General features: G+C 42.1%; 1 protein-coding gene across 1 annotated transcript in view; it reads right to left on the bottom strand.

Annotated features, from left to right (window-relative positions):
- Nucleotides 1-24140, bottom strand: part of DNER (delta/notch like EGF repeat containing) — a 390856-nt gene that overhangs the window by 120338 nt on the left and 246378 nt on the right. Inside the window, exon 7 of the mRNA XM_070379858.1 lies at nucleotides 11417-11530. Coding sequence (XP_070235959.1) covers nucleotides 11417-11530 — 114 coding nt within the window. The remainder of the gene's footprint in view (nucleotides 1-11416; nucleotides 11531-24140) is intronic.

The following is a 24140-nucleotide window of genomic DNA, read 5'->3' as shown; positions in this document are numbered from 1 at the left end:
AAACTCGGCAGTGGCCACAGGACTGGAAAAGGTCAGTTTTCATTCCGATCCCAAAGAAAGGCAATGTCAAAGAATGCTCAAACTACCGCACAATTGCACTCATCTCACACGCTAGTAAAGTAATGCTCAAAATTCTCCAAGCCAGGCTTCAGCAATATGTGAACCGTGAACTTCCAGATGTTCAAGCTGGTTTTAGAAAAGGCAGAGGAACCAGAGATCAAATTGCCAACATCCGCCGGATCACGGAAAAAGCAAGAGAGTTCCAGAAAAACATCTATTTCTGCTTTATTGACTATGCCAAAGCCTTTGACTGTGTGGAACACAATAAACTGTGGGAAATTCTGAAAGAGACAGGAATACCAGACCACCTGACCTGCCTCTTGAGAAATCTGTATGCAGGTCAAGAAGCAACAGTTAGAACTGGACATGGAACAACAGACTGGTTCCAAATAGGAAAAGGAATACGTCAAGGCTGTATATTGTCACCCTGTTTATTTAACTTATATGCAGAGTACATCATGAGAAACACTGGACTGCAAGAAACACAAGCTGGAATCAAGATTGCCAGGAGAAATATCAATAACCTCAGATACACAGATGACACCACCCTTATGGCAGAAAGTGAAGAGGAACTCAAAAGCCTCTTGATGAAAGTGAAAGAGGAGAGTGAAATAGTTGGCTTAAAGCTCAACATTCAGAAAACGAAGATCATGGCATCCGGTCCCATCACTTCATGGGAAATAGATGGGGAAACAGTGTCAGACTTTATTCTGGGAGGCTCCAAAATCACTGCAGATGGTGATTGAAGCCATGAAATTAAAAGATGCTTACTGCTTGGAAGGAAAGTTATGCCCAACCTAGACAGCATATTAAAAAGCAGAGACATTACTTTGCCAACAAAGGTCCATCTAGTCAAGGCTATGGTTTTTCCTGTGGTCATGTATGGATGTGAGAGTTGGACTGTGAAGAAGGCTGAGTGCCGAAGAATTGATGCTTTTGAACTGTGGTGTTGGAGAAGACTCTTGAGAGTCCCTTGGACTGCAAGGAGATCCAACCAGTCCATTCTGAAGGAGATCAGCCCTGGGTGTTCCTTGGAAGGAATGATGCTAAAGCTGAAAGTCCAGTACTTTGGCCACCTCATGCGAAGAGTTGACTCATTGGAAAAGACTCTGATGCTGAGAGGGATTCAGGGAAAGAGGAGAAGGAGATGACAGAGGATGAGATGGCTGGATGGTATCAGTGACTCAATGGACGTGAGTCTGAGTGAACTCCAGGAGTTGGTGATGGACAGGGAGGCCTGGCGTGCTGCGATTCATGGGGTCGCAAAGAGTCGGACACGACGGAGCGACTCATCCGATCTGATCTGATCTGATCACTTATATGCAGAATCTCCATGCTCCCAATGCAGGGGGCCTGGGTCCAATGCCTACTCAGGAAACTAAATGCTGCACACTACAACTAAGATGTGGTGCAGCCAAATAAATAAACAAATAATGTTTTAAATAAAATATGATACAAATGAACTTATCTATGAAACAAAAACAGACTCAGAGACATAGAGAACAGACGGGTGGTTGCCAAGGGGAAGGGAGGGTAGGGAAGGGGTGGATTGGGAGTTTGGGATTAGCAGATACAAGTTACTATATATAAGATGGATCAACAACGAGATCCTACTGCACAGCACAGGAAATTATATTCAATATCCTATGATAAATCATAATGGAAAGGAATATAAAAATAATGTGTGTATATATACATATATGGGCTTCCCTGGTGGCTCAGCAGTAAAGAATCCCACTGCAATGCAGGAGATGTAAGAGACATGGGTTTGACCCCCTGGGTAGGGAAGATCCCCTGGAGGAGGGCATGGCAACCCACTCCAGTATTCTTTCCTGTGAAATCCCATGGACAGAGGAGCCTGGTGGGCTACAATCCATGGGGCTGCAAAGAGTTGGACACCACTGAAGCAAATTAGCACATAGTATATACATGTACTGGAATTCCCAAGTAGTTCAAATGGTAAAGAATCTGCCTACAAAGCAGGAGACCTGGGTTCAATCCCTGGGTTGAGAAGATCCTTGGAGAAGGGCATGGCAACCCACTCCAGTATTCTTGCCTGGAGAATTCCATGGACAAAGAAGCCTGGTGGGCTCTAGTCCATGGGGTCACAAAGAGTTGGACATGACTGAGCAACTTTCACTTTCATATACATGTATAACTGATTCACTTTGCTGTACAGCAGAAAATAATACAACATTATAAATCAGTTATACTTAGATAAAATTTTTTTAATGTTTTAAGATCTGCAGGTCTAAAAAAAAAAAAAGATCTGCATATCTGATAGTGGATCTTACCTTGCATCCTAAAAGTGAGAGGACTGACACGTAAGTCCTCTTCTTGGTGGAAGTACTTGCCTTCATAATTGTAGTGCAAGAGCAGTTCATACAAGTTCTACTTGTCTTAAGCCTAGCCAAGGACATCACACCAGGAAATACCTTTACGGCAACGTCTTTTAAATACATTGGATGAAATATTTCCTCAAAGTAGTCATGAAGCCCCATATTCTCATGTCATCTCTGATTAGCATCTGTCTTCTCTTAAAGGTGGACGCCAGGAAGGTCCTCAGGTTCTAGGAGGCGTGCCAGCAAGATGCACACAGGCAGGGCTGACAAATGTGCTTCACTACTGAATGTTCTCATCACACTCACTTCTTTTTATTCTTTATTCTACTTCAAGTTCCCGAGGGAAAACAATTTAAAAGGCGATGCGGAAGCAAAGACGATGGCTAGGCAGTAATATACAGATTGTACTTATTTGTGTATTTAAATATGCTCACATATTTAAACACCAATAAGCAGTGATGATAAGTATCTATAATTAAACCTCCTCAGATTTAAGATGCATTTATTTCAAAAGTTAAGGGCCTCAAAGTTGTAAACCAAACATAAAGACAAAACCGATGTGAAGAGTATATTCAGAGGCAATAAAATCAGCTCCCAATTACTTATCTTTGTTATTGCTCAATAAGTCAAACCAGTCAATTCTAAAGGAAATCAGTCCTGACTATTCACTGGAAGGACTGATGCTAAAGCTGAAGCTCCAATCCTTTGGCCACCTGATGGGAAGAACAGACTCATTGGAAAAGACCCTGATGCTGGGAAAGACTGAAGGCAAGAGAAGAAGGGGACAACAGAGGATGAGATGGTTGGATGGCATCACTGACTCAATGGACATGAGTTTGAGCAAGCTTCAGGAGTTGGTGATGGACAGGGAGGCCTGGTGTGCTGCAGTCCGTGGGGTCACAAAGAGTTGGACACAAATGAACGACTGAACTGAACTGAACTGAAGTGAAACATAAGAAAGCACTCATGACAAGTTTACTTTTGTTTCTTATCACCCCTAATTGAACCAGAATTTGAAACTGCACTTTTCAAATAGGGACCTAATGAAAATTAAGTTTAAATTCAAAGAAAAGTCAGGGCTCACTGATGGAAGCATAAAAATATAAGAATAGGAGAAGAGCAGATACCTTCTGGAAGGTGAGCTCATGTGATAATTACAGCACAAGCTGTCTCTCAGGCCTCCACAACCTTGAACTTTTGGAGAGAGGTTAAAAAGAAGACAAAAGTCAAAGTGATGTGTACCCAGGAGGTAATTCAACCTCTAAGGACTCAGTCCAGATCAGATGGAAAAGGATCCTTGAAGGAAATAGGATGGAGATGAAAACGACAGAGAAGAGCAAGGATGTGATGGGAAAGTGTTGAAAGCACTATCCAGAGGGAAAGCCAGGTTTAACAGCTTTCTGGATGGGGCAGGATTGTCATAAAAGGATTTCACTGTACTTAACCAAAAAAAGGAGGGGGGGAAATTCTAGTTTTTTCCATGTTTAAGAATTTTTAGCAGAGAATTTTAGAAGTTTGAAAACCCAACAAACTTTGAATTTATTTGACTCGTGACTTGGTCAAATAAAGACCATATTTTAAAATAAACCATATTTTCCAATATTCTGGGAGGTGGGTCATAGAGGATCCTGCTGTGATGTATGTCGGAGAGTGTTTTGCCTATGTTCTCCTCTAGGAGTTTTATAGTTTCTGGTCTTACGTTGAGATCTTTAACCCATTTTGAGTTTATTTTTGTGTATGGTGTTATAAAGTGTTCTAGTTTCATTCTTTTACAAGTAGTTGACCAGTTTTCCCAGCACCACTTGTTAAAGAGATTGTCTTTAATCCATTGTATATTCTTGCCTCCTTTATCAAAGATAAGGTGTCCATAGGTGCCTGGATTTATCTCTGGGCTTTCTATTTTGTTCCATTGATCAATATTTCTGTCTTTGTGCCAGTACCATACTGTCTTGATAACTGTGGCTTTGTAATAGAGCCTGAATATTGGAAATAAAAGCAAAAATAAACAAATGGGACCTAATTAAACTTAAAAGCTTCTGCACAACAAAGGAAACTATTAGCAAAGTGAAAAGGCAGCCTTCAGAATGGGAGAAAATAATAGCAAATGAAGCAACTGACAAACAACTAATCTCAAAAATATACAAGCAAATCCTACAGCTCAAATCCAGAAAAATAAATGACCCAATCAAAAAATGGGCCAAAGAACTAAATAGACATTTCTCCAAAGAAGACATACAGATGGCTAACAAACACATGAAAAGATGCTCTACATCACTCATTATCAGAGAAATGCAAATCAAAACCACTATGAGGTACCCTTTCACGCCAGTCAGAATGGCTGCGATCCATAAGTCTACAAGCAATAAATGCTGGAGAGGGTGTGGAGAAAAGGGAACTCTCTTACACTGTTGGTGGGAATGCAAACTAGTACAGCCACTATGGAGAACAGTGTGGAGATTCCTTAAAAAACTGGAAATAGAACTGCCATATGACCCAGCAATCCCACTGCTGGGCATACACACTGAGGAAACCAGAAGGGAAAGAGACACGTGTACCCCAATGTTCATCACAGCACTGTTTATAATAGCCAGGACATGGAAGCAACCTTAGATGCCCATCAGCAGATGAATGGATAAGAAAGCTGTGATACATATACACAATGGAGTATTACTCAGCCATTAAAAAGAATACATTTGAATCAGTTCTAATGAGACGGATGAAACTGAAACCTATTATACAGAGTGAAGTAAGCCAGAAATAAAAACACCAATATAGTATACTAACGCATATATATGGAATTTAGAAAGATGGTAATAATAACCCTGTGTACGAGACAGCAAAAGAGACACTGATGTATAGATCAGTCTTTTGGACTCTGTGGGAGAGGGAGAGGGTGGGGAGATTTGGGAGAATGGCATTGAAACATGTATAATATCATGTATGAAACGAGTTGCCAGTCCAGGTTTGATGCATGATACTGGATGCTTGGGGCTGGTGCACTGGGACGAACCAGAGGGAGGGTATGGGGAGGGAGGAGGGAGGAGGGTTCAGGATGGGGAATACGTGTATACCTGTGGCGGATTCATTTCGATATTTGGCAAAACTAATACAATATTGTAAAGTTTAAAAATAAAATAAAATTTAAAAAAAATAAAAAAATTAAATAAACCATATTTTATTTATTTTAAAGACCATATTTTAAAATAAAGACCACATTTTTAAATAAACAAAATAAAATTCACTTTAAAGAATATATTCAGAGATGGCATAGGCCAAGGGTTAAGAATGCTAGTACCAAGTTGCCTGGGTTTAAATTTCCAGCTGTGTGACCTCAGGCAAGTTATTCATCCTCCTGTGTTTCAGCTTCTCATCTGTTCAATGAAAATATCGATAGTATTTCCTTCATAGGACTATTGTGAGGCTCAACTAAGTTATTAAATGTAGCGAGTGATAGCTAAATGTTGACTTTTTTAATGCTTTTTTTTATTGTGGTAAAAGTCACGTAATACAAAGCATGCTATTTTAACCATATTTAATTGTACAGTTAGAACCAAACACGGAACAATGGACTGGTTCAAAATTGGAAAAAGAGTATGTCACAGCTGTATACTGTCACCCTACATGCATGACCTATATGCAAAATACATCGTGTGAAATGCCCGGCTGAATAAATCACAAGCTGGAATCCAGACTGCCGGCAGAATTAACAACTTCAGATACACCGATGATACCACTCTAATGGCAGAAAGCAAAGAGGAACTAAAGAGCCTCTTAATGAAGGTGAAAGAGGAGAGTGAAAAAGCTGGCTTAAAACTCAACAATCAAAAAACTAAGATCATGGGGTCTGATCCCATTACTTCATGACAAACGGAGGAAAAATGGAAACAGGGACATACTTCATTTTCTTGGGGCTCCAAAATCACTGTGGATGGTGACTTCAGGCATGAAATTAAAAGACGCTTATTCCTAGTGAGAGAGTCATTTCCTAGGCAGGTTGATAGGGAGTCTAGGGGTCCCCAGGGAGAGAGGGGTCTGGAATTCTCAAGGAGGAAGAAAGGACAAACTTTTTTTCTTTCTCCACATTCTTTAGGATTATATAACAATAATGTATCTTGCCTAAGGATAGTCTTTGGATTAAACCTTCTGTTATCTTAAAATGTAAATTATGGGAGTAGGTCTGATGAGGTCTTTACAATCTCCAGACATTCTTTGGATTCATTGGAGAGTATATAACTTCATTGTTAACACTAGCAAGCGGGTACTCTTTCTGCCCCCTTCTGATGCCTATGTCAGAAGCTTTCTCTCTCTCCTTTATACTTTAATAAAACTTTATTACACAAAAGCTCTGAGCGATCAAGCCTCGTCTCTGGCCCTGGATTGAATTCTTCTCCTCCGGGGGCCAAGAATCCCAATGTCTTCACGTGATTCAACAACAACCTTTCACTAGGAAGAGAAGCTATGACAAACCTAGACAGCATCAGAGACATTACTTTGCTAACAAAGGTCTATAGAGTTGAAGATATGGTTTTCCCAGTAGTCATATATGGATATGAGAGCTGTACCATAAAGAAGGCTGAGGGCTGAAGAATTGATGCTTTTGAACTGTGATGCTGGAGAAGACTTGTGAGAGTGCCTTGGACTGCAAGGAGATTAAACCAGTCAATCCTAAAGGAAATCAACCCTGAATATTCATTGGAAGGACTGATGCTGAAGCTGAAGCTCTAGTACTTTGGTCACCTGATGAGAAGAACCAACTCATTGGACAGGACTCTGATGCCGGGAAAGATTGAGGGAAGGAGGAGAAAGGGGTGACAGAGAATGAGATGGCTGGATGTCATCAGCCATCAATGGACACGCGTTTGAGCAAACTCCAGGACATAGTGAAGGACAAGGAAGTCTGGCATACGCAGTCTAGGGGGTTGCAAAGAGCTGGACACAACTCAGGGACTGAACAACGAACTGTACAGCTCAGTGGCACTAGGTACATTCACCTTACTGTACAACTTTCATCCTCATCCATCTCCCAAATGGTTTACCTTCCTAAACTGAAACTCTGAAATTCCCTGCCTGCCCCTGCATCTACCAAAATACATTCTGACTCTCTGAATTTGACAATTCTAGGTACTTTGCATAAGTGAAATCAAACAGTATTTCTATCTAATGTACACTGGAATGCATTTTTAAGATTAATTTAATATATGTCCTACAAACAGATTGTACCTTCTTTCTTTCCCTGTGCTATACAGGATGTTCTTATCAGTTATCCACTTTATACCTAACAGTATATATATATCTCAATCCCAATTTCCCAATTTAATAGTTAGGATGTAGAAGTACCTTGCTGACTTTTATAATCAATTTATCTAACAAATATTTATTAGCTTCCTACTAGCATAAAATACGGAACGAAAAGCTCTGTGATAGGATACTGGGAGTTGGTGAAAGAACGATGAATAAAACACACTTCCCACCCACAAAGAATATCACAGGAAAGCAAGGCAGACGGAACCGACACATATATCCAAAGAAGCATGTGAAAACAGGGCAGATAGCAAATAATACTAGAAAATAATTACTAAATCTTCTTTGGCACGGTATCGTAACTATCAAGGAGAATGTTCTTATTCTCAGAAAACACAAACTCATTTATTTGGGGATAAAGTGTGATGATGCCTATAATTTACTTTCAAATTACTTTACAAAAACAACAAACTAGATACATAAATGCATGTATACAAAGCTAACATGCCAAAATGTTAATCACTGGGGAGAGAAAAAGCTGGCAGTCAAAGGTCAAGTGCTGGCTCCAAACTTCAGAACATTGTGTAGACTTGAAACTCTTTCAAACTTGTTCTCACAGCGTGACTGATAGAAAACTCTTGCAGACACAGGCTGTTTTTTAAGCGCAAAGTGCTCTATAAATAATTCCTACAACAACCACCATGGAACAGGTCCATGGGAGGGGCTGCTTTTAAAGTGCCAGTTGCTGAGAAGCTTCAAAACACGGCAATGAATCCTTCTGATTTATAACTGAAGCCCCTTTCCCTGGTCAGTCTTTAGTGAAGGTAAACCGGTGGATGAAAGTCTTCGTACAAAACCTTGCTGGGAAATTCATCTGAATCATTTCAATTCATTTCTTCTCTAGACTTTATCAAGACAGAGTGGAGAAATTGATGGGCTAATGGATAAAGGAAAAGGTCCCTAGACAAGCCTATCAACACCCACGTTGAAATTACAGTCTATAGACCAAGGTCTCTGAGTAGAGACATGGTCAGATGATCCCTCTTACTCCCAGACTCACAGCACCTGCCCAGCTGCCATCTTTCACACTCAACACGTCCAAAATAGAACCCTTCCCTCCCATGTTTTTTTTTTTTTTTTTTTCCTCCATGAATGGCACGACCAACAGGAACAGAAGCCACAAACTTCCCCACCACTCCCCCTCCACCTCCATACCCATCCATCCCCAGACCTTTCTGTTTTCCCTCCAAAGTTCTCCCAAATCACCAGCATCTCTCCTTTTAAGATTCCACCTTCCCTTCTCAACAGGCAACATGGATTTCCCAAACTTCCACAACTCTTCTATTTCCACACGTGTCTCTCTCCAACCCACACTCCATACTAGTACAAAAGGAAAATTACCAATTCCTGTTTACATTTTTCAGCCGTCTAATAGTAATCACTATTAGGAAAACAGTCATGATACGATGCCTAATACTTCTTGAGCACTTGGCCAGGCACCCTGTGTAATAAGCACCTTGTCTAAGCATCTTCTCAGTTCATCCTCATGGACCCTAAGAAGTGAGGGTTATCGCTGTATCAATTTTACAATTTTCTCTGAGACACAGAGCAGTATGAACTCTCACTTGCTCAGGCACAGAACTGGTTAGCAAGAGGCAGAGAGGCTTCAGAGCTAAGCCTCTGCTCTCTCCCCTCTGGGTTGAACAAGACATGCCCTACTCATGCCCACAAAGTCCTAAAGCCCTGAGGACTCAGCTCTCGTCACCCACTTTCTTCCCTTTTCCTTTTGCTCCTGGGGATGCCCTCAACTTTGCGCTCCTCCTCCTCACTCAGTCTCCACATGCGGGCATCTCTTCTGGGTCCCCAAGGCTAAGCAGATCCTCGTCGTGTGTCTTAAAGGCACACATTCTGGCTTGTAATTAGGGACTTATTTGTGTCCACGTCGCGGGAGGGGCCATCTCAGCTTTGCTGACCCTACAGCCCAGCACCCAGTCCAGCGCCTGGTATGTAGGACTTGCTCAACAAATCTTTATCAACTAGAGAAACGGAGCACAAGTGAACACAGAATTCCCAGGCTGCAGCTCAAGGGTCTGGCTCTACTATCAGTGTGAAGTGAAGTGAAGTCGCTCAGTCGTGTCTGACTCTGTGACCCCATGGATGTAGCCTACCAGGCTCCTCCATGGGATTTTCCAGGCAAGAGTACTGGAGTGGGTTGCCATTTCCTTCTCTATACTATCAGTGTGACCTTGTGCAAATCACCACCTCTCAGAGCCTCCAGGGTCTGATCTGAACCTTCTGGCAGCAAAACTATGACAACAAAGCACTGTGGAGTTTTCAAATATCTTTCTGCAAAATCCCATTCAATCCCAGGATGGCCCTATGAGGGAAGCAGGGCTCTCATGGCCCACAGTCACTTAAGAAAGAAAAAGAAGAATTGATCAGGTGGGGGAGGAAAACTAGTGACTGGCCAGCAGTCAATCAGCCTTTGACCCTGAAAACTTCCCTTGACTCTAAGCCCAGCCTACAACCAGGGTTAGGTGGCAACACACTAACCTGGGGTGTGGCAAAGCTTTGAGAAACTGCCCAGCGCTCTGTACATGAGTGACCAGTGGTGCTGACTCAGTCATCCTCCTCTCCAGTTTTCCCATTTGCTTAAGGCACTCAAGTGAAGAGTGGAGACCATCCAGCACATGTAACTCCATTGTCATGGTAACCATGTCTAGCATAAGCACGCACAGCTGGGAGATAACCAGGAGGACCCCAGCCACCCGCTCCTGTCCCTGCCCAGGGGAGCAGAAGCCAGGACAAAGAATCCACTTCCTGAGTTGCTGTTTGGGCTTCAGAATATGAAAGCATAAAGTGTACAAGACAGCGTCGATCATGATGCAGCTCCTGGCAACCCTGAGCCCTGGGGTTACCTGGGAGTCAGTGGGCTTTTATCAACATCCATCCGTACCACTGTCCCAGTCCAGCCTCTAAGCCAGGAGGTAATTCAGGTTAATGAGTACAGAGATGTTTCCTTATTTACGAGGATTCAACATGTAATCTCTGCAAAGGGTGTCAATTGACTATGTAATTGTCAGTGCCCCTTCTGTGCATAAGGAGCTTACATGCTGGTTTTAAGGGGAAAAACACCTTTAATATCATGTTATTCTTATCATATTAAAGGTTTAAAGTAATTCCTTCCATACAAGCAGAAATGGAAACAAAACTTCCTCCAAGTGCAAAATTGTTCCTTAACACCAGCTCCATAACTAGGACTATCTGTCTGCTTCTTCAGGTGAAATTGAAACAGTATGACTGTTTATTTTTTAATAAAAAGTGCCTTAAATATGTGACCTTCCAGGAGACTATATGTGTCCAAGATGTCATAAAGTGGATTTAAAGACAAAAACAGGTGAAATATATGGTGAAAAAATTTTAATGTAAATTGGTATCAAAAACCTAACACATAATTTAAAAGAAATCTTATCAAGTGAAATTTATCATTATACAGAAATTCCATTTTATTGTAAGTTGTTCATTTTCAATGTGTAAATGAAAACTGCAGAAATTTTGAGATTATGTCTAATATTCAGACATAATTTCCAAGCTATTTTAGCACAGAGCTTAAAAAAAAAGGACCCATCTTATATCTTGTTTTATAAATGGGACAAAGTAGGAAGTTCTCTTGAGTAGAGTTTTTCAGAAAATTGAAGTACAAAGGTCGTCAAATTAATCTAGGGTTTAAAATGGAAAATGAAAGTTATTCCTGTAATGATACCGATACTGACCTTCTAGACACTGGCAGGTGAATCCACTGAGATTAGAAGTGCATGTTGCTCCATTTCTACATGGATCTAGGATACAGTAGTCAATCTTGGACTGGCAGAGCTCTCCAGTATAACCTGAAGAAAACAAGACAGACATGTATAAAATACTTTGTCCCCCAAACCACGAGCCATCCCACAAGTTGAGGGAGTTAACTGGTACCTATCCAACTGAGGCAGCAACCTTACACTAGTCTCCCAGGCACTTTGGTTTTGTAGCAAGAAACAGAGTAGTTTATTTTTTATTTAAGAATATTTGCTTTCCATTGTTGTATTAGTTTCTGCTGTACAACAATGTGAATCAGCCATATATATATATATATATATATATATATAATATACATATATCCCTCCCTCTTGGACCTCCCTCCCACCTCTCCCATCCCACCCATCTAGGTCATCCCTGAGCTGAGCTCCCTGTGCTATACAGCAGGTTTCCTCTATTTCACTATTTTACACATAGTGGTGTATGTACGTCAATCCTAATCTCCCAATTCATCCCACCCTTCCCATCCCCCTCGTGTCCAAATGTCCATTCTCTATGCCGCCACCTCTCAGAATCATAGTTCAAAAGTCAGAGAGATTTTTTTTTCACCGTTAGCTCTGCATTTTATTTTGAAATATTAGAACCTTTAGAAGCTGAGACTGAATACCCCTGTCCCTTTCTTCTGACCTAAGGAAAACAGGCTCTATAATGTCTTTTTTTATGACTTTTTAAAACTTTTATTTTTAAATTTTTAATTGCAGGATAATTGCTTTACAATGTTGTATTGGTTTCTGCCATACATCAACATGAATCAGCCATAGGTATACATATGTCCCCTCCCTCTTGAACCTCCCTCCCACCTCCCTCCCCATCCCACCCCTCTAAGTTGTTACAGAGCCCTGGTGTGAGCTCCTGGAGTCACACAGCAAATTCCCCTGGGCTTCTATTTCACATATGGTAGTGTGGATGTTTCCATGCTACTTTCTCCATACATCCCACCCTCTCCTTCCCACCCCCTCTTTGCTTGAGATGACAGTCACTTTCCCATGGTCATCTCACTACCTATTTTTAAAAACACCATTAGGAAAATTGCTAGGTAGATATTTAAAAATTTTTAATTTGTAATATATTACTGTTAGAAGACCCTCAGTGTTCAATTCACCCCCTAGCCCTTCATTTTAAACCTAAGGAGGTTGAGACACATAATATGAATCACATTTATATATTCATCTTAATTCTAATTTGAAGCACAAACCCAACTCAGTAAATTTTTCCTGTAAAGCAATGGTGAGTTTGTCAGATAATAACATAACCACATATGTGTGATGAGAAAATAAGGACCTGAATCTACTGGAATACCCATGCAGCCAAGAAGCCTTAAATAAAGTCCAAATATTTTGTTAACTTTGAAATTTGTTAATTTGCCCTCCCGAAAGGCAAGTTTAAGAAATAACATGCAATTAACGTTTTTTAGCTTAAAGTAGAAAATTATTATGAAAGAAATTTTGGAAAATGCAAGATTTAAAATAGAAAAAGAAAAAGGTTACCCTCAGTCATGTTATTTGAGTGGCATAATTATTAATACTTTGGAGAGATTCCTATCAGAAAGATTTATGCACAGATAGTTCCTACTAAATTATAATCATACTGCAACATTTTGATCTTTCCAGGATGTCCATGAAGTACATAAAAACTTGTCTTTCTGAATTATTAGTTTTGAAGGAGTGTCATTAGCACCATATTTGAGATGTGCAAAAATAAATCAGTGAGGTTAGGAGAGAGATGATATGCCTGAGCTTCAATGATCTGCCAAGCTAGTCTAAATTACAGGTGAACGTGGAGGCCCTTGTTTGCAATTCCACTCTTCTTTATGTGTTTTTTAAAACAGTCTGGGGAGGACGTCCTTGGTGGTCCAGTGGTGAAGACTTCGTCTTCTAATGCAGGAGTTTCAGGTGTGATCCCTGGTTGGAAAGCTAAGATCTTACATGCCTCTTGGCCAAAAAAAAGAACCAGAAAAACAGGAGCAACATTGGAACAAGTTCAATAAAGACTTTAAACATGGTCCACATTGATAACTGAAGAGTCTAGGTAATAGTCTAGCTAATTCATGGGTATGGGAAAAATAAGATAATTATGTAAACTAAAAATCTAGACACCAGGACAAAAAGCCATTCTAGAATTCAGAAGAGAATATCTTACTCTAACAAATTTATGTTAATACATTTTCAAATAATAGGTCTAAATTCAGATTAACATTCTGTCCATTTAACTTCATCTAGTCTCCTCATATTTCCATATCATCCCTATGGGTATCTTAAAGAAAATTTTATTTCACCTATAAAGACTTCATTATACATCCCTAACTAAAAGTGATTTTCACAAAGATCACTTTTAACGCCTTCCGTAATGAATATCTGGTCCCACTTAAAAATTTAATTAAATACTCTAAACTATATTAATAGCAACAATTTCTTTTTAAGAACCACATTGTCTGATAACACACGTATCTTCCCATGCTTTTAATTTGTTCTTATCTAACTGATCTAATATTAAGTTAAACCTATAAGCAAAGTTAATATTCAGTACTGTTAATTGCTCCAATATTGCAGGCAGGTTTAATAAGATTTCAGTCTAAGAGAATAAACCACATTTGTGATGTGTTCAGGGACTGTCTGTAATGATCTGGGGGTCACACTGGCATTCTGTGGTAGAGATGCTGAAGCTCTGCACTGCCTGAGATGGTTCCAGAATAACAGTTTTATCACTCAAATGCCAACTGTCCCCTCCAGTGAGGAGCACTGGTCAAAGATCAGTCACTGTATCATTGCTTTCTGTTCCAGCGCTTTAAAAGGATTATACTAAAGATATTTAAAATATGGGAAACATGGAACTATAAAGAAAAAGACCCTGTGTAACTAGCTAGACTACAGAGCATATACATACTGGCATGTCTGAGTTCAGTATAATTGGAGATGAGAAACAGCAGTGGAGGACTGTGTGGTTGGGGATGAGAGCGGCAGGGAGGCAGGGCTGGGGTCATGGGATTATGGGATTACCAGCATCCTTAGCTGCAGGTGGCCAGTTGGTCAGCTGATGCTTGTCTACTTGGGGCCAGGTATTACTACTGGCCTCAAGCCAGTGGAGAGTTCAAAGTTCCAGGAGCACCACCTTGACTGCACTGGTCTCACTGACCAACTGCAGCCAGCTCTGGGAGAGAAGAGGTGGGGGGCAAGGAACCATGAAGACCCTGAAGCTGACTCAAGGGGCTCTTTAAAAAAAGCAAGTCATTTCTTAGATCCTCAGAGAGCAGAGGTTGACATCCGGTCCCATCACCTCATGGCAAATAGATGGGGAAAAATGGAAACAGTGACAGACTTTATTTTCTTGGGCTCCAAAACCACTGCAGATAGTGACTGCAGCCATAAAATTAAAAGACACTTGCTCCTTGGAAGGAGAGCTATGACAAACCTAGACAGCAGAGTAAAACACAGAGATATCACTTTGCTGACAAAGGTCTGAGTAGTCAAGGCTATGGTCTTTCCAGTAGTCATGTATGGATGTGAGAAAGAAAAGAAAGTAAAGTCGCTCAGTCATGTCCAACTCTGTGACCCCATGGACTGTAGCCTACCAGGCTCCTCAATCCATGGAATTTTCTAGGCAAGAGGACTGGAGTGAGTTGCCATTTCCTTCTCCAGGGGATCTTCCCAACCCAGGGATTGAACTCAGGTCTCCCACATTGCAGGCCGATGCTTTACTGTCTGAGCCACCAGTTGGACCATAAAGAAGGTCGAGAGCGGAAGAATTGATGCTTTAGAATTGTGGTGCTGGAGAAAACTCTTGAGAGTCTCTTGGACAGCAAGGAGCTCAAACCAGCCAACCCTAAAGGAAATGGCTGAGTCCCTTTGCCGTCCACCTGAAACTACCAAAACACTGTTAATAAGTTATACCCCAAAACAAAATGTTTGGGGTGTTAAAAAAATTAATAAATAAAATGCTTTAAAAAATCTGAAAGGAAATCGACCCTGAATATTCATTGGAAGGACTAATTCTGAAGCTGAAGCTCCAGCATTTTGGTCACTTGATGTGAGAAGCCAACTCATTGGAAAAGACCACAATGCTGGGAAAGATTGAAGGCAGGAACAGAAGGGGACGACAGAGGACAAGATGGTTAGATAGCATCACTGACTCAATGAACATGAATTTGGACAAACTCCAGAACATAGTGAAGGACAGAGGAGCCTACTGTGCTGCAGTCCATACGGTTGCAGAGTTGGACACAACTTAGTGACTGAACAACAACAGAGAGTAGGTTTACCTGCAGTTGTCAGCAAACCACTGACCTTGAGCTACTTGTGATACTCTCAGCTGGATACCTAAGGCTCACAAATCTCCCTTTCCGTGTCTTTTGTTTTTTCTAATTTATGTCATAACCATGGAGTCAAAACTTAATAAATGATTGGTAGGCTCACAAAACCCATAATAAATGGGTTTTTTCTAATTTATGTCATAACCATGGAGTCAAAACTTAATAAATGATTGGTAGGACTTCAAATGAAAAAAGATGATTAGATCAAAACCCACCTTGGTAGGACTTAATCTTCTTCCATCCTGCTGAAAGCCAGCCTGGGTTTTCTGGGGGAATGAACATCTCTTGCCAACCATGAATAATGTTTCTTTATCTTACCGAAGCAGTGACAGGCACCCAGAGGACCTTGTTAGTAGATTGCCAAGCCAGTGATGGAGTCAACACAGTGCAAAAGATGATTAGTCAGTGGCCATTGGCCATTGGTATATGTCAGGAGGATCTGTTCCTGCTTTACACACACACACACACACACTCGTGTTTGTATCAAATTTATGTCTATTGAGTCGGTGATGCCATCAAACCATCTCATCCTCTGTCGTCTCCTTCTCCCCCTGCCCTCAATCTTTCCCAGCATCAGGGTCTTTTCTAGTGAGTCAGCTCTTCGCATCAGGTGGCCAAAGTATTGGAGTCCTACCAATAGAATGTTCAGGGTGGCTTCCCAAAAGCTTGGAATAAAACCCCAACACTTTACCCCATGGCTCAAAACCACATCATGCCCTGGCCTCTGTGCCCCGCCCCACCTCGATCCTCTAATTCTCCCCATTGACCAAAGTGCTGCAGCCCCCCTGGGTCAAACTGGCCCAGCTCCTTTTCAGACTTCAGCATTGTTCTGGGGCTGTGGCCGCAGGACCATACAAGGATATGAGAGGGAGACAGGATTCAAGACAATCAGTTACAACCCTATTCTAGAAAGAGATGGATGGTGCTAATGTTAAACCGCTGTGTAACAGAGAAACCAATGAGAAGAAAATTAGCAACTAGCTTTGGCAGGGAGGGAAGGGGAAGAGGTGAACACACAGTGGAATTTCACCTATAAAATCAGGATATAAGAGAGGAGAGGTTAAAACTGAAATACATAAAGGCAAAGGGGACCTAACAGAATAACATGTAAGTCACCTCTAGAACCAGTTAGGGAGATGAAAAAATGTTTTAGAGAAGCTAAAAAAATGCAAAATCCAACTAAACAGAAAGGGAAGTTGGCAACAATCTTTGTGGGGGTTCCAAACAAAATCAGAACAATTAGGTCGAGATTTCTCTTGAACCCAAGGGTTGTGCAATCTGCTGAGAAATCAGGACCCATTTGGAGGGTCCAGCCCAGAGCTAACTGTAGTTGGAGACAGTAAGGAAAAGGATGGCCCCTGTGTGTTCATCACTGATAGGAAAGAATTGCCCTGGATGCCCAGGTCTTGTAAGACAGCTGAAAATCTCTTTCCTGGAAACAACCTTGGTTGTCTAAGCATCAAATCTAACTCATCCAGGTGAAGAACTGGAATCTGCTAGAGATAATAAAGCTCTTCCCTCAGTAGGATGAGTCTCCTAACCCAGAATGAGATGGAAGCAAATAAACAGAGGAAGTTGTCATGACAGAGACCTGAGCCCTGCGACTGCCACTGGGTGTCTGGCTTAGGCTGATCTGAGCATGCGGGCGTGCAAAGAATGTGTCACCCTGGAGAAAGTGTGGTGCATGAGAGCATCTGTCAGACCTAGGATTCCAATTAAAATGTATAGCTGAGTAATTGAATTTTTATGCATTTGAAGTTGAAAGACAAGGTTAAGGCAATGCACATGGAGATGCTTGATGGGGCTTGAGAATCACTACGGTTTATGTTTAATTCTTGCAAGGAAAAAAAAAAAACCACAAAAAATTATTTCACATAGCCTTCCATGTGTGTAAGAGCCCATCTAAGACATCAGAAACCACAGCCCACCATCTCTTTGTTCCCTCTGACCCTGCACCCTTCTGTGGTTGTTCTCTCCCACTAGTCAGATCTCCACTCGGAAATCACCTGCTCAGACCTTCTGTCTCTTGAAAGTGAAAGTGTGAATCGCTCAGTCATTTCCAACTCTCTGCAACCCCCTGGACTGTAGCCTGCCAGGCTCCTCTGTCCATGGAATTCTCCAGGTAAAAATACTGTAGTGGGTTGCCATTTCCTTCTCCAGGGAATCTTCCTGATCCAGGAATTCAACCCAAGTCTACTGCATTGCAGGCAGATTCTTTACTGTCTGAGCCACCAGGGAAGCTCCTTATTCTTTACCTTAGTACTTAACTCTAAAGAACCCAGCTGCCAATGCAGGACATGTAAGAAACAGGGGTTCTATCCCTGTGTTGGGAAAATCCCCTGGAAGAGGGCATACAACTGAAGCAACTTAGCCTGCATGCAGTACTTGACAAAACACATCTACCGACTACCTCCCCATCTAAAAGGAGATGCCACGGGATGAAGGCTTCATCTTTGAAGCCACCTGTGGTCCTGCCAGGGTTCCTGCATGCTCCATTACAACAGATTTATCATTACCTGAAGTGATATTCCTTTTTGGTTCCCTCTTGAGACCATAAACTCCCTGAGAATCAGGACTTTGTCTTGTTAATAGCTGAATCCTTAGCACTTAAACAGTTCCTGGCACAAATGAACGCATTTGCTTAAAGTTTTTGCCCTAACGCCTCCCTGGTGGCTCAGCTGGTAAAGAATTTGCTTACAGTGTGGGAGATCTGGGTTTGATCCCTGGGTTGGGAAGATTTCCTGGAGAAGAGAAAGGCTACCCACTCCAGTATTCTGGCCCGGAGAATTCCATGGACTGTATAGTCCATGGGGTTGCAGAGTCAGACACGATTGAGAGACTTTCACTTTCACTTGACCCTAATGACAGCTATATACCTTTCAAGTTAGATTTGGCTTCTCCCTAAGCAATCATACCCAGAACACCATAGGCATCATGTGGTATTTATTCTTTTCCCCAACACCCATGAAAATGAACGCATAGCTATTAAAACAAAAATTTAACCTCAAAAATGTGCTATCAAAAATCACCTTGTGCTTTGCAATAGTCTGATTTCCCATCTGGGAATACATAGGACTCCCCTGCCCCAGACAGACTGAAGTGGGTGGAACTAGGCTGACTCTCTTTTGGACATTAGTCTCGCTTCTCCAACTAGCATTCAGCACTTTCAACAGTTCCCTGAAATAAGGCATCAGCAGACCTGAAACAGAACTCCTTTTTCCTGCCCAAGCCCCTATTCAAGTTTAATCCCTTAGGTCTGTGATTCTCTACCAGCTGACTCTCCCCCGGGGAATATTTGACAGCGTCCAGAGGTACTGCTTATTGTCCCACCCCGGGGATGCTCCAGCATCTATTAGGTAGAAGCCAGGAAATGCTGCTAAACACCCTACAATACACACAACAGTTCCCTGCAACAAAGAATTGTCCAGCCCCCAAACAACCCTAATGTCAGAATTGAGAAAGCCCAATTTAGGTCAATGAGACCTTAGCTTATCAGACTAAAAACCCTTGGTTTTATTCCAGTGCCTCTCATCTGCTCATATGTAGACACTGACCCTCTACAAAACAGGGAAACAACACCTTTAGAACATTTTTACAAATCTGAATCCATAGGAATATTTATAACTCCTAGCAAGTTAAAGGGGTTTCCCTTGTGGCTCAGCTGGTAAAGAATTCACCTGCAATGTGGGAGACCTGGGGTTCGATCCCTGGGTTGGGACAATCCCCCTGGAGAATGGAAAAGCTACCCACTCCAGTATTCTGGCCTGGAGAATTCCATGGACTGTATAGTCCATGGGGTCACAAAGAGTCGGACACAACTGAGTAACTTTCATTTCATTGAGCAAGTTAGAGACCATTTTAAAATAAATTATTTGACTATAAAAACTTTAAGGTATTGAAGACTTTATAATTGTGATTGTCAGTTTGTAAGTAAAATAATTGCTTTAAAAACAGGTGCTATTGGAAATGCTGATCTCTTAGGGAATCACAGGGGTTCTATTGCCTCTTTGGAGAATATTTTTGTATAACAAAAAAGATATAAGTGTTAAAGTTGTGCTTCAGGATACACATATAATAAGGATGACTTTCAAGGACATACAGGATGATTGAGAAAGCTCCAGACTGAGGCTTAGTGCTTTTAAAGCAGTCCAACCATTAGAAATGGTGTCAGATGAAAGGCAGCACACGTGCTAGTGAGTGAAGCCTGCCAGATGGAGAAGATGACCTGACACCTGTAAGGAAATGCACTGAACTGATTCATTCATTCAATGGGTGTGTTACCAGATTATATCTCGTCTAATGCAGCCTGGGGACAGGAAAGCTATGACAAACTTAGAAAGTGTGTTAAAAAGCAAAGACATCATTTTGCCAACAAACATCCATATAGTCAAGGCTATGATCCTTCCAGTAGTCATGTACGGATACGAGAATTGAATGTGGATCATGAAGGCAGAGCACCAAAGAATTGATGCTTTTGAACTGTGGTGCTAGAGAAGACTCTTGAGAGTCCCTTGGACAGGAAGGAGATCAAACCAGTCAATCCTAAAATAAATCAACCTTGAATACTCATTGGAAGGACTGATGCCGAAGCTGAAGCTCCAATGCTTTGGCCACCTGATGTAAACACCTGACTCATTGGAAAAGACCCTGATGCTGGGGAAGATTGAAGACAGAAGAAGATGGTGACAGAGGATGAGATGGCTGGATGGCATCACCGATTCAATGGACATGAACTTGGGCAAACTCCAGGAGATGGTGAGGGACAGGGAAGCCTGGTGTGCTGCAGTCCATGGGGTCAGAAAGAGTTGGATACGACCTGGCGACTGAACAACAAAGCCTGTGAGTATTTAATTTTATGCTATGTTGTAGTTATATAAATATAATTAAAATTTATCAGTGTATATAAAGATAAAAATAGCTATGTTTCTCTGTGAACATCAGAATGGTTTGAAGATAACCACATCCTCCTGGTGTTGTTTGATTGACAGCAACATTAAAAAAAATATACCCTGCAGTAGCCCCAAATCACTATGTACTGGCTGTACTCTTCAAATGCAGGAAAACCTTCCAGAGTTCAATGGCAAATTGCATGAAGTGTAAACAAAGCTCGCTAAATGAGTCAGACAATTAAAAACAAAAAAAAAACAGGCAACTGACTAGTTATTTTTCTAAACATTCTCCTTCTTTGCAACAGTGGTTTTTTGGTACCATCGTTATGATTTCTCTACTGAAATAAAGACTCTTCTGCGGTTGCTTTGACTCTGTGAGGTAGAATCTAATTGTTTCTTTGCAGAGCTCTCCTGAAAGCTTCCAAGGTGGGAATTGTGGCAAGAGCTATTTTTAACATTCCTGGTCTTTTAATAGCCTGGCCTCTGCAGTGAGATGAAACAACTGGATTTGTACTAAAAGCCTGATGCCACCAACAGAGCCCACCAGCCTCAGCTCTCGCCCTGGGGGGATCAGAGCTGCCAGGCAGGGCCTCAGCTGCCGCTACAGAGATGAAGTGTCTAATATTAGCAAGCAATAAATAGCAGGAATCTGTGTGCCATCAAGACATTCAATCTCAGAGGTCTCTGATATCAAAGTCGGAAGGCAGAAATTATTTAACAGAAAAAAAACTAGTAAGATCTGCTGGCAGGGAAAAACAAACACATCTGAGCAAATGCAAACATGCTCATAAAACCAAAGGCAAAGAAAGGAAGATCTAGGAGGCCCATGTGCAAAAGACAATCAATAAAATATAATTTAAATGGGAATCTGTGATAGAAAAGCACGAAAGAAAGCAGACATTCAGCAGAACTGGAAACATTAACCTCAAGGTTAGAAAAAAAAGAAGTAACCACATCTAATAAGCACAGAGGCAAGAGGCACAGTGGAAGGACAACGGTTTGGAGAGTCAGAGGTCAGGGTGGTGACGCAGTGATCGGCTGAGCGAACACATCAGTGGGCTGGCTTTGACCTTCATTCCCCTCCTGGGTGAAATAGGAATAACAACCACACCTGGCTCCCAAGACAGTTGTGATGAATGAGATCAACCCCAAACGGCACGAGACATTTCTATCCAGCGCACCCAGCCTGGCACAGTGTGGGCAGCTCAACATTTTTGAACGAATGAATAACAGGATTTTTAGTTTGGCCACACTGTGCAGTATGTGGGATCCTAGTTCCTCAACCAGGGATGGAATCCATGCCCCTTGCACTGGAAGCACAGTCTTGACCACTGGACCACCAGGGAAGTCCCTGAATACTGTAGGGTTTTGACAGTGGTAAGCATTATGCCAATACTGTTCGTTCTCTCAGTTTTTAACAGGCAGTGGAGAGCAGTGGTCCCCCAAGTCCCCAGACCAACAGCAGCAGCAGCAGCTCGGGACTTAATTACCACAAATGCAAATTCTCCAGCAGTACCCTAGACCCACAGAAGACTCAGGGGATGGCACCCAGCAATATGAGTTTTAAGAAGCCCTGCAGGTGACTCTGAAGTGGGGCTGGTGCTAAAGTTTGAGAACCACTGATCTGGAAAACTAGTAGCAGATTTTTAAATATCAAATATTAATATTATTCATTAAGAGGTACATATCTGATGCAGATTACAAAGAAAAAAAGATCAGAAAGTGAAAGTCAAATATTATATGACATCAAAAAGACTTTACTGGCTGCATGTTGACACATGTTTTTCCTTTTCATGAGTGGGAGAGCCCCTAGGCTCAATTACCATACCCGTCACTGCACTGTTTCCAGAGACCTTCTTGTTCTCATTTGCTATATTTGGGAGGAAATCCTAAGACTTCCCACCCTTCTCCCTGGGAACAGGGGCTCTGGTCTGGCCAGAATGAGGCAACTCCAAATAGACAAGCAAAAAGGGGCAAGGAGGGATGGGTACAGCCTCAAGGAGACAAAGAGGAGAACACAAACTCCCATCCTTCTCATGCGCTTCCTCTTACCCTTGTTTCAGTTTAATTCAGTTCAGTCGCTCAGTCGTGTCCGACTCTTTGTGACCCCATGGACCACAGCACACCAGGGATCCCTGTCCATCACCAACTCCTGGAGTTTATTCAAACTCATGTCCATTGAGTAGGTGATACCATCCAACCATCTCATCCTCTGTCATCCCCTTCTCCTCCTGCCTTCAATCTTTCCCAGCATCAGGGTCTTTTCAAATGAGTTAGTTCTTCGCATCAGGTGGCCAAAATATTGGAGCCCCATCTTCAACATCAGTCCTTCAATGAACATTCAGGACTGATCTCCTTTAGGATGGACTAGTTGGATCTCCTTGCAGTCCAAGGGACTCTTAAGAGTCTTCTCCAACACCACCACAGTTCAAAAGCATCGATTCTTCAGCACTCAGCTTTATTATAGTCCAACTCTCACATCCATACATGACTACTGGAAAATCCATTGTCTTGACTAGATGGACCTTTGTTGGCAAAGTAATGTCTCTGCTTTTTAATACCACTGCCCTTTATGGATCACCTATTCGGTGCCCGATGTATGCATGTGGATGCAGACATGTGCTTAGGTGTGTATAAGTATATGGGTGTGTATGCATGTGTTTGCACATGTGTGTGCAGATATGTTCTCTTTAATCCTTACAAGGTCAGTATGGTTATTCTTTTTGCAGACAAGACAACTTGGGCTCAGAGGACTAAGGTAGAATCGGTGAGTGACTCAGCCTGGAGTTAAACCCAGGACCGCAGACTCCAAATCCCAAGCTCATTTATTCCTCCCAGGTCTTTTCTCTCCTTTTCATGAGATTTGTTTGGAAAGACCGTGAGAGCCAGGCCAGTCCTGAGGCAGAGACAGTGGCAGGGAGTGATCCATTCAAGTCTGGCTCTTCTGGGTCTTAGCAGAGGACCAAAGGATGTCCTGAGGGTGCCCCATGATCCAAGTTGGCTCCCCAGAGAGGGAGGCCACAAAAGGAGCTGAGGCCAAATCTCTGGCCAGAGGAAAGAACAGAAGCACTCCGTGCAAGGCATCCGACTATGGGCTCGACAACAGTAACAACAGTAAGATCCAATGACACTCGCCAAGCGCCCCGGGTACCCTTCTAAGCACACCGTGTGCATCACTTATCCACTGACCTGTGAGCTGTGGGTTCTGTCACCGAGCTTGATTCACAGAGCGAAAGTTGAGACCCAGTGAGATTAATTTCCCCCAAGGTCAGACAGAGGATGAGTAGCGAGAGCAGGCTTTGCTCTCCCTCGGCTGGGCTCCGGTCCTGGGCTTCTGGAAGGTTGCCCTGCAGTGGTAAGCAAGGCAGCGTGGCGAGGGTGACAGGCTTATCACAGTCATTCAGGCAGCAGATGACGAGGTTTGAATCAGGGCACTGGAAGAGGAAG

The sequence above is a fragment of the Bos mutus genome, chromosome 2 (genome assembly GCF_027580195.1).
Source record: "Bos mutus isolate GX-2022 chromosome 2, NWIPB_WYAK_1.1, whole genome shotgun sequence".
NCBI classification, from domain to species: domain Eukaryota; kingdom Metazoa; phylum Chordata; class Mammalia; order Artiodactyla; family Bovidae; genus Bos; species Bos mutus.
This window is presented reverse-complemented; position numbering and strand designations above follow the sequence as displayed.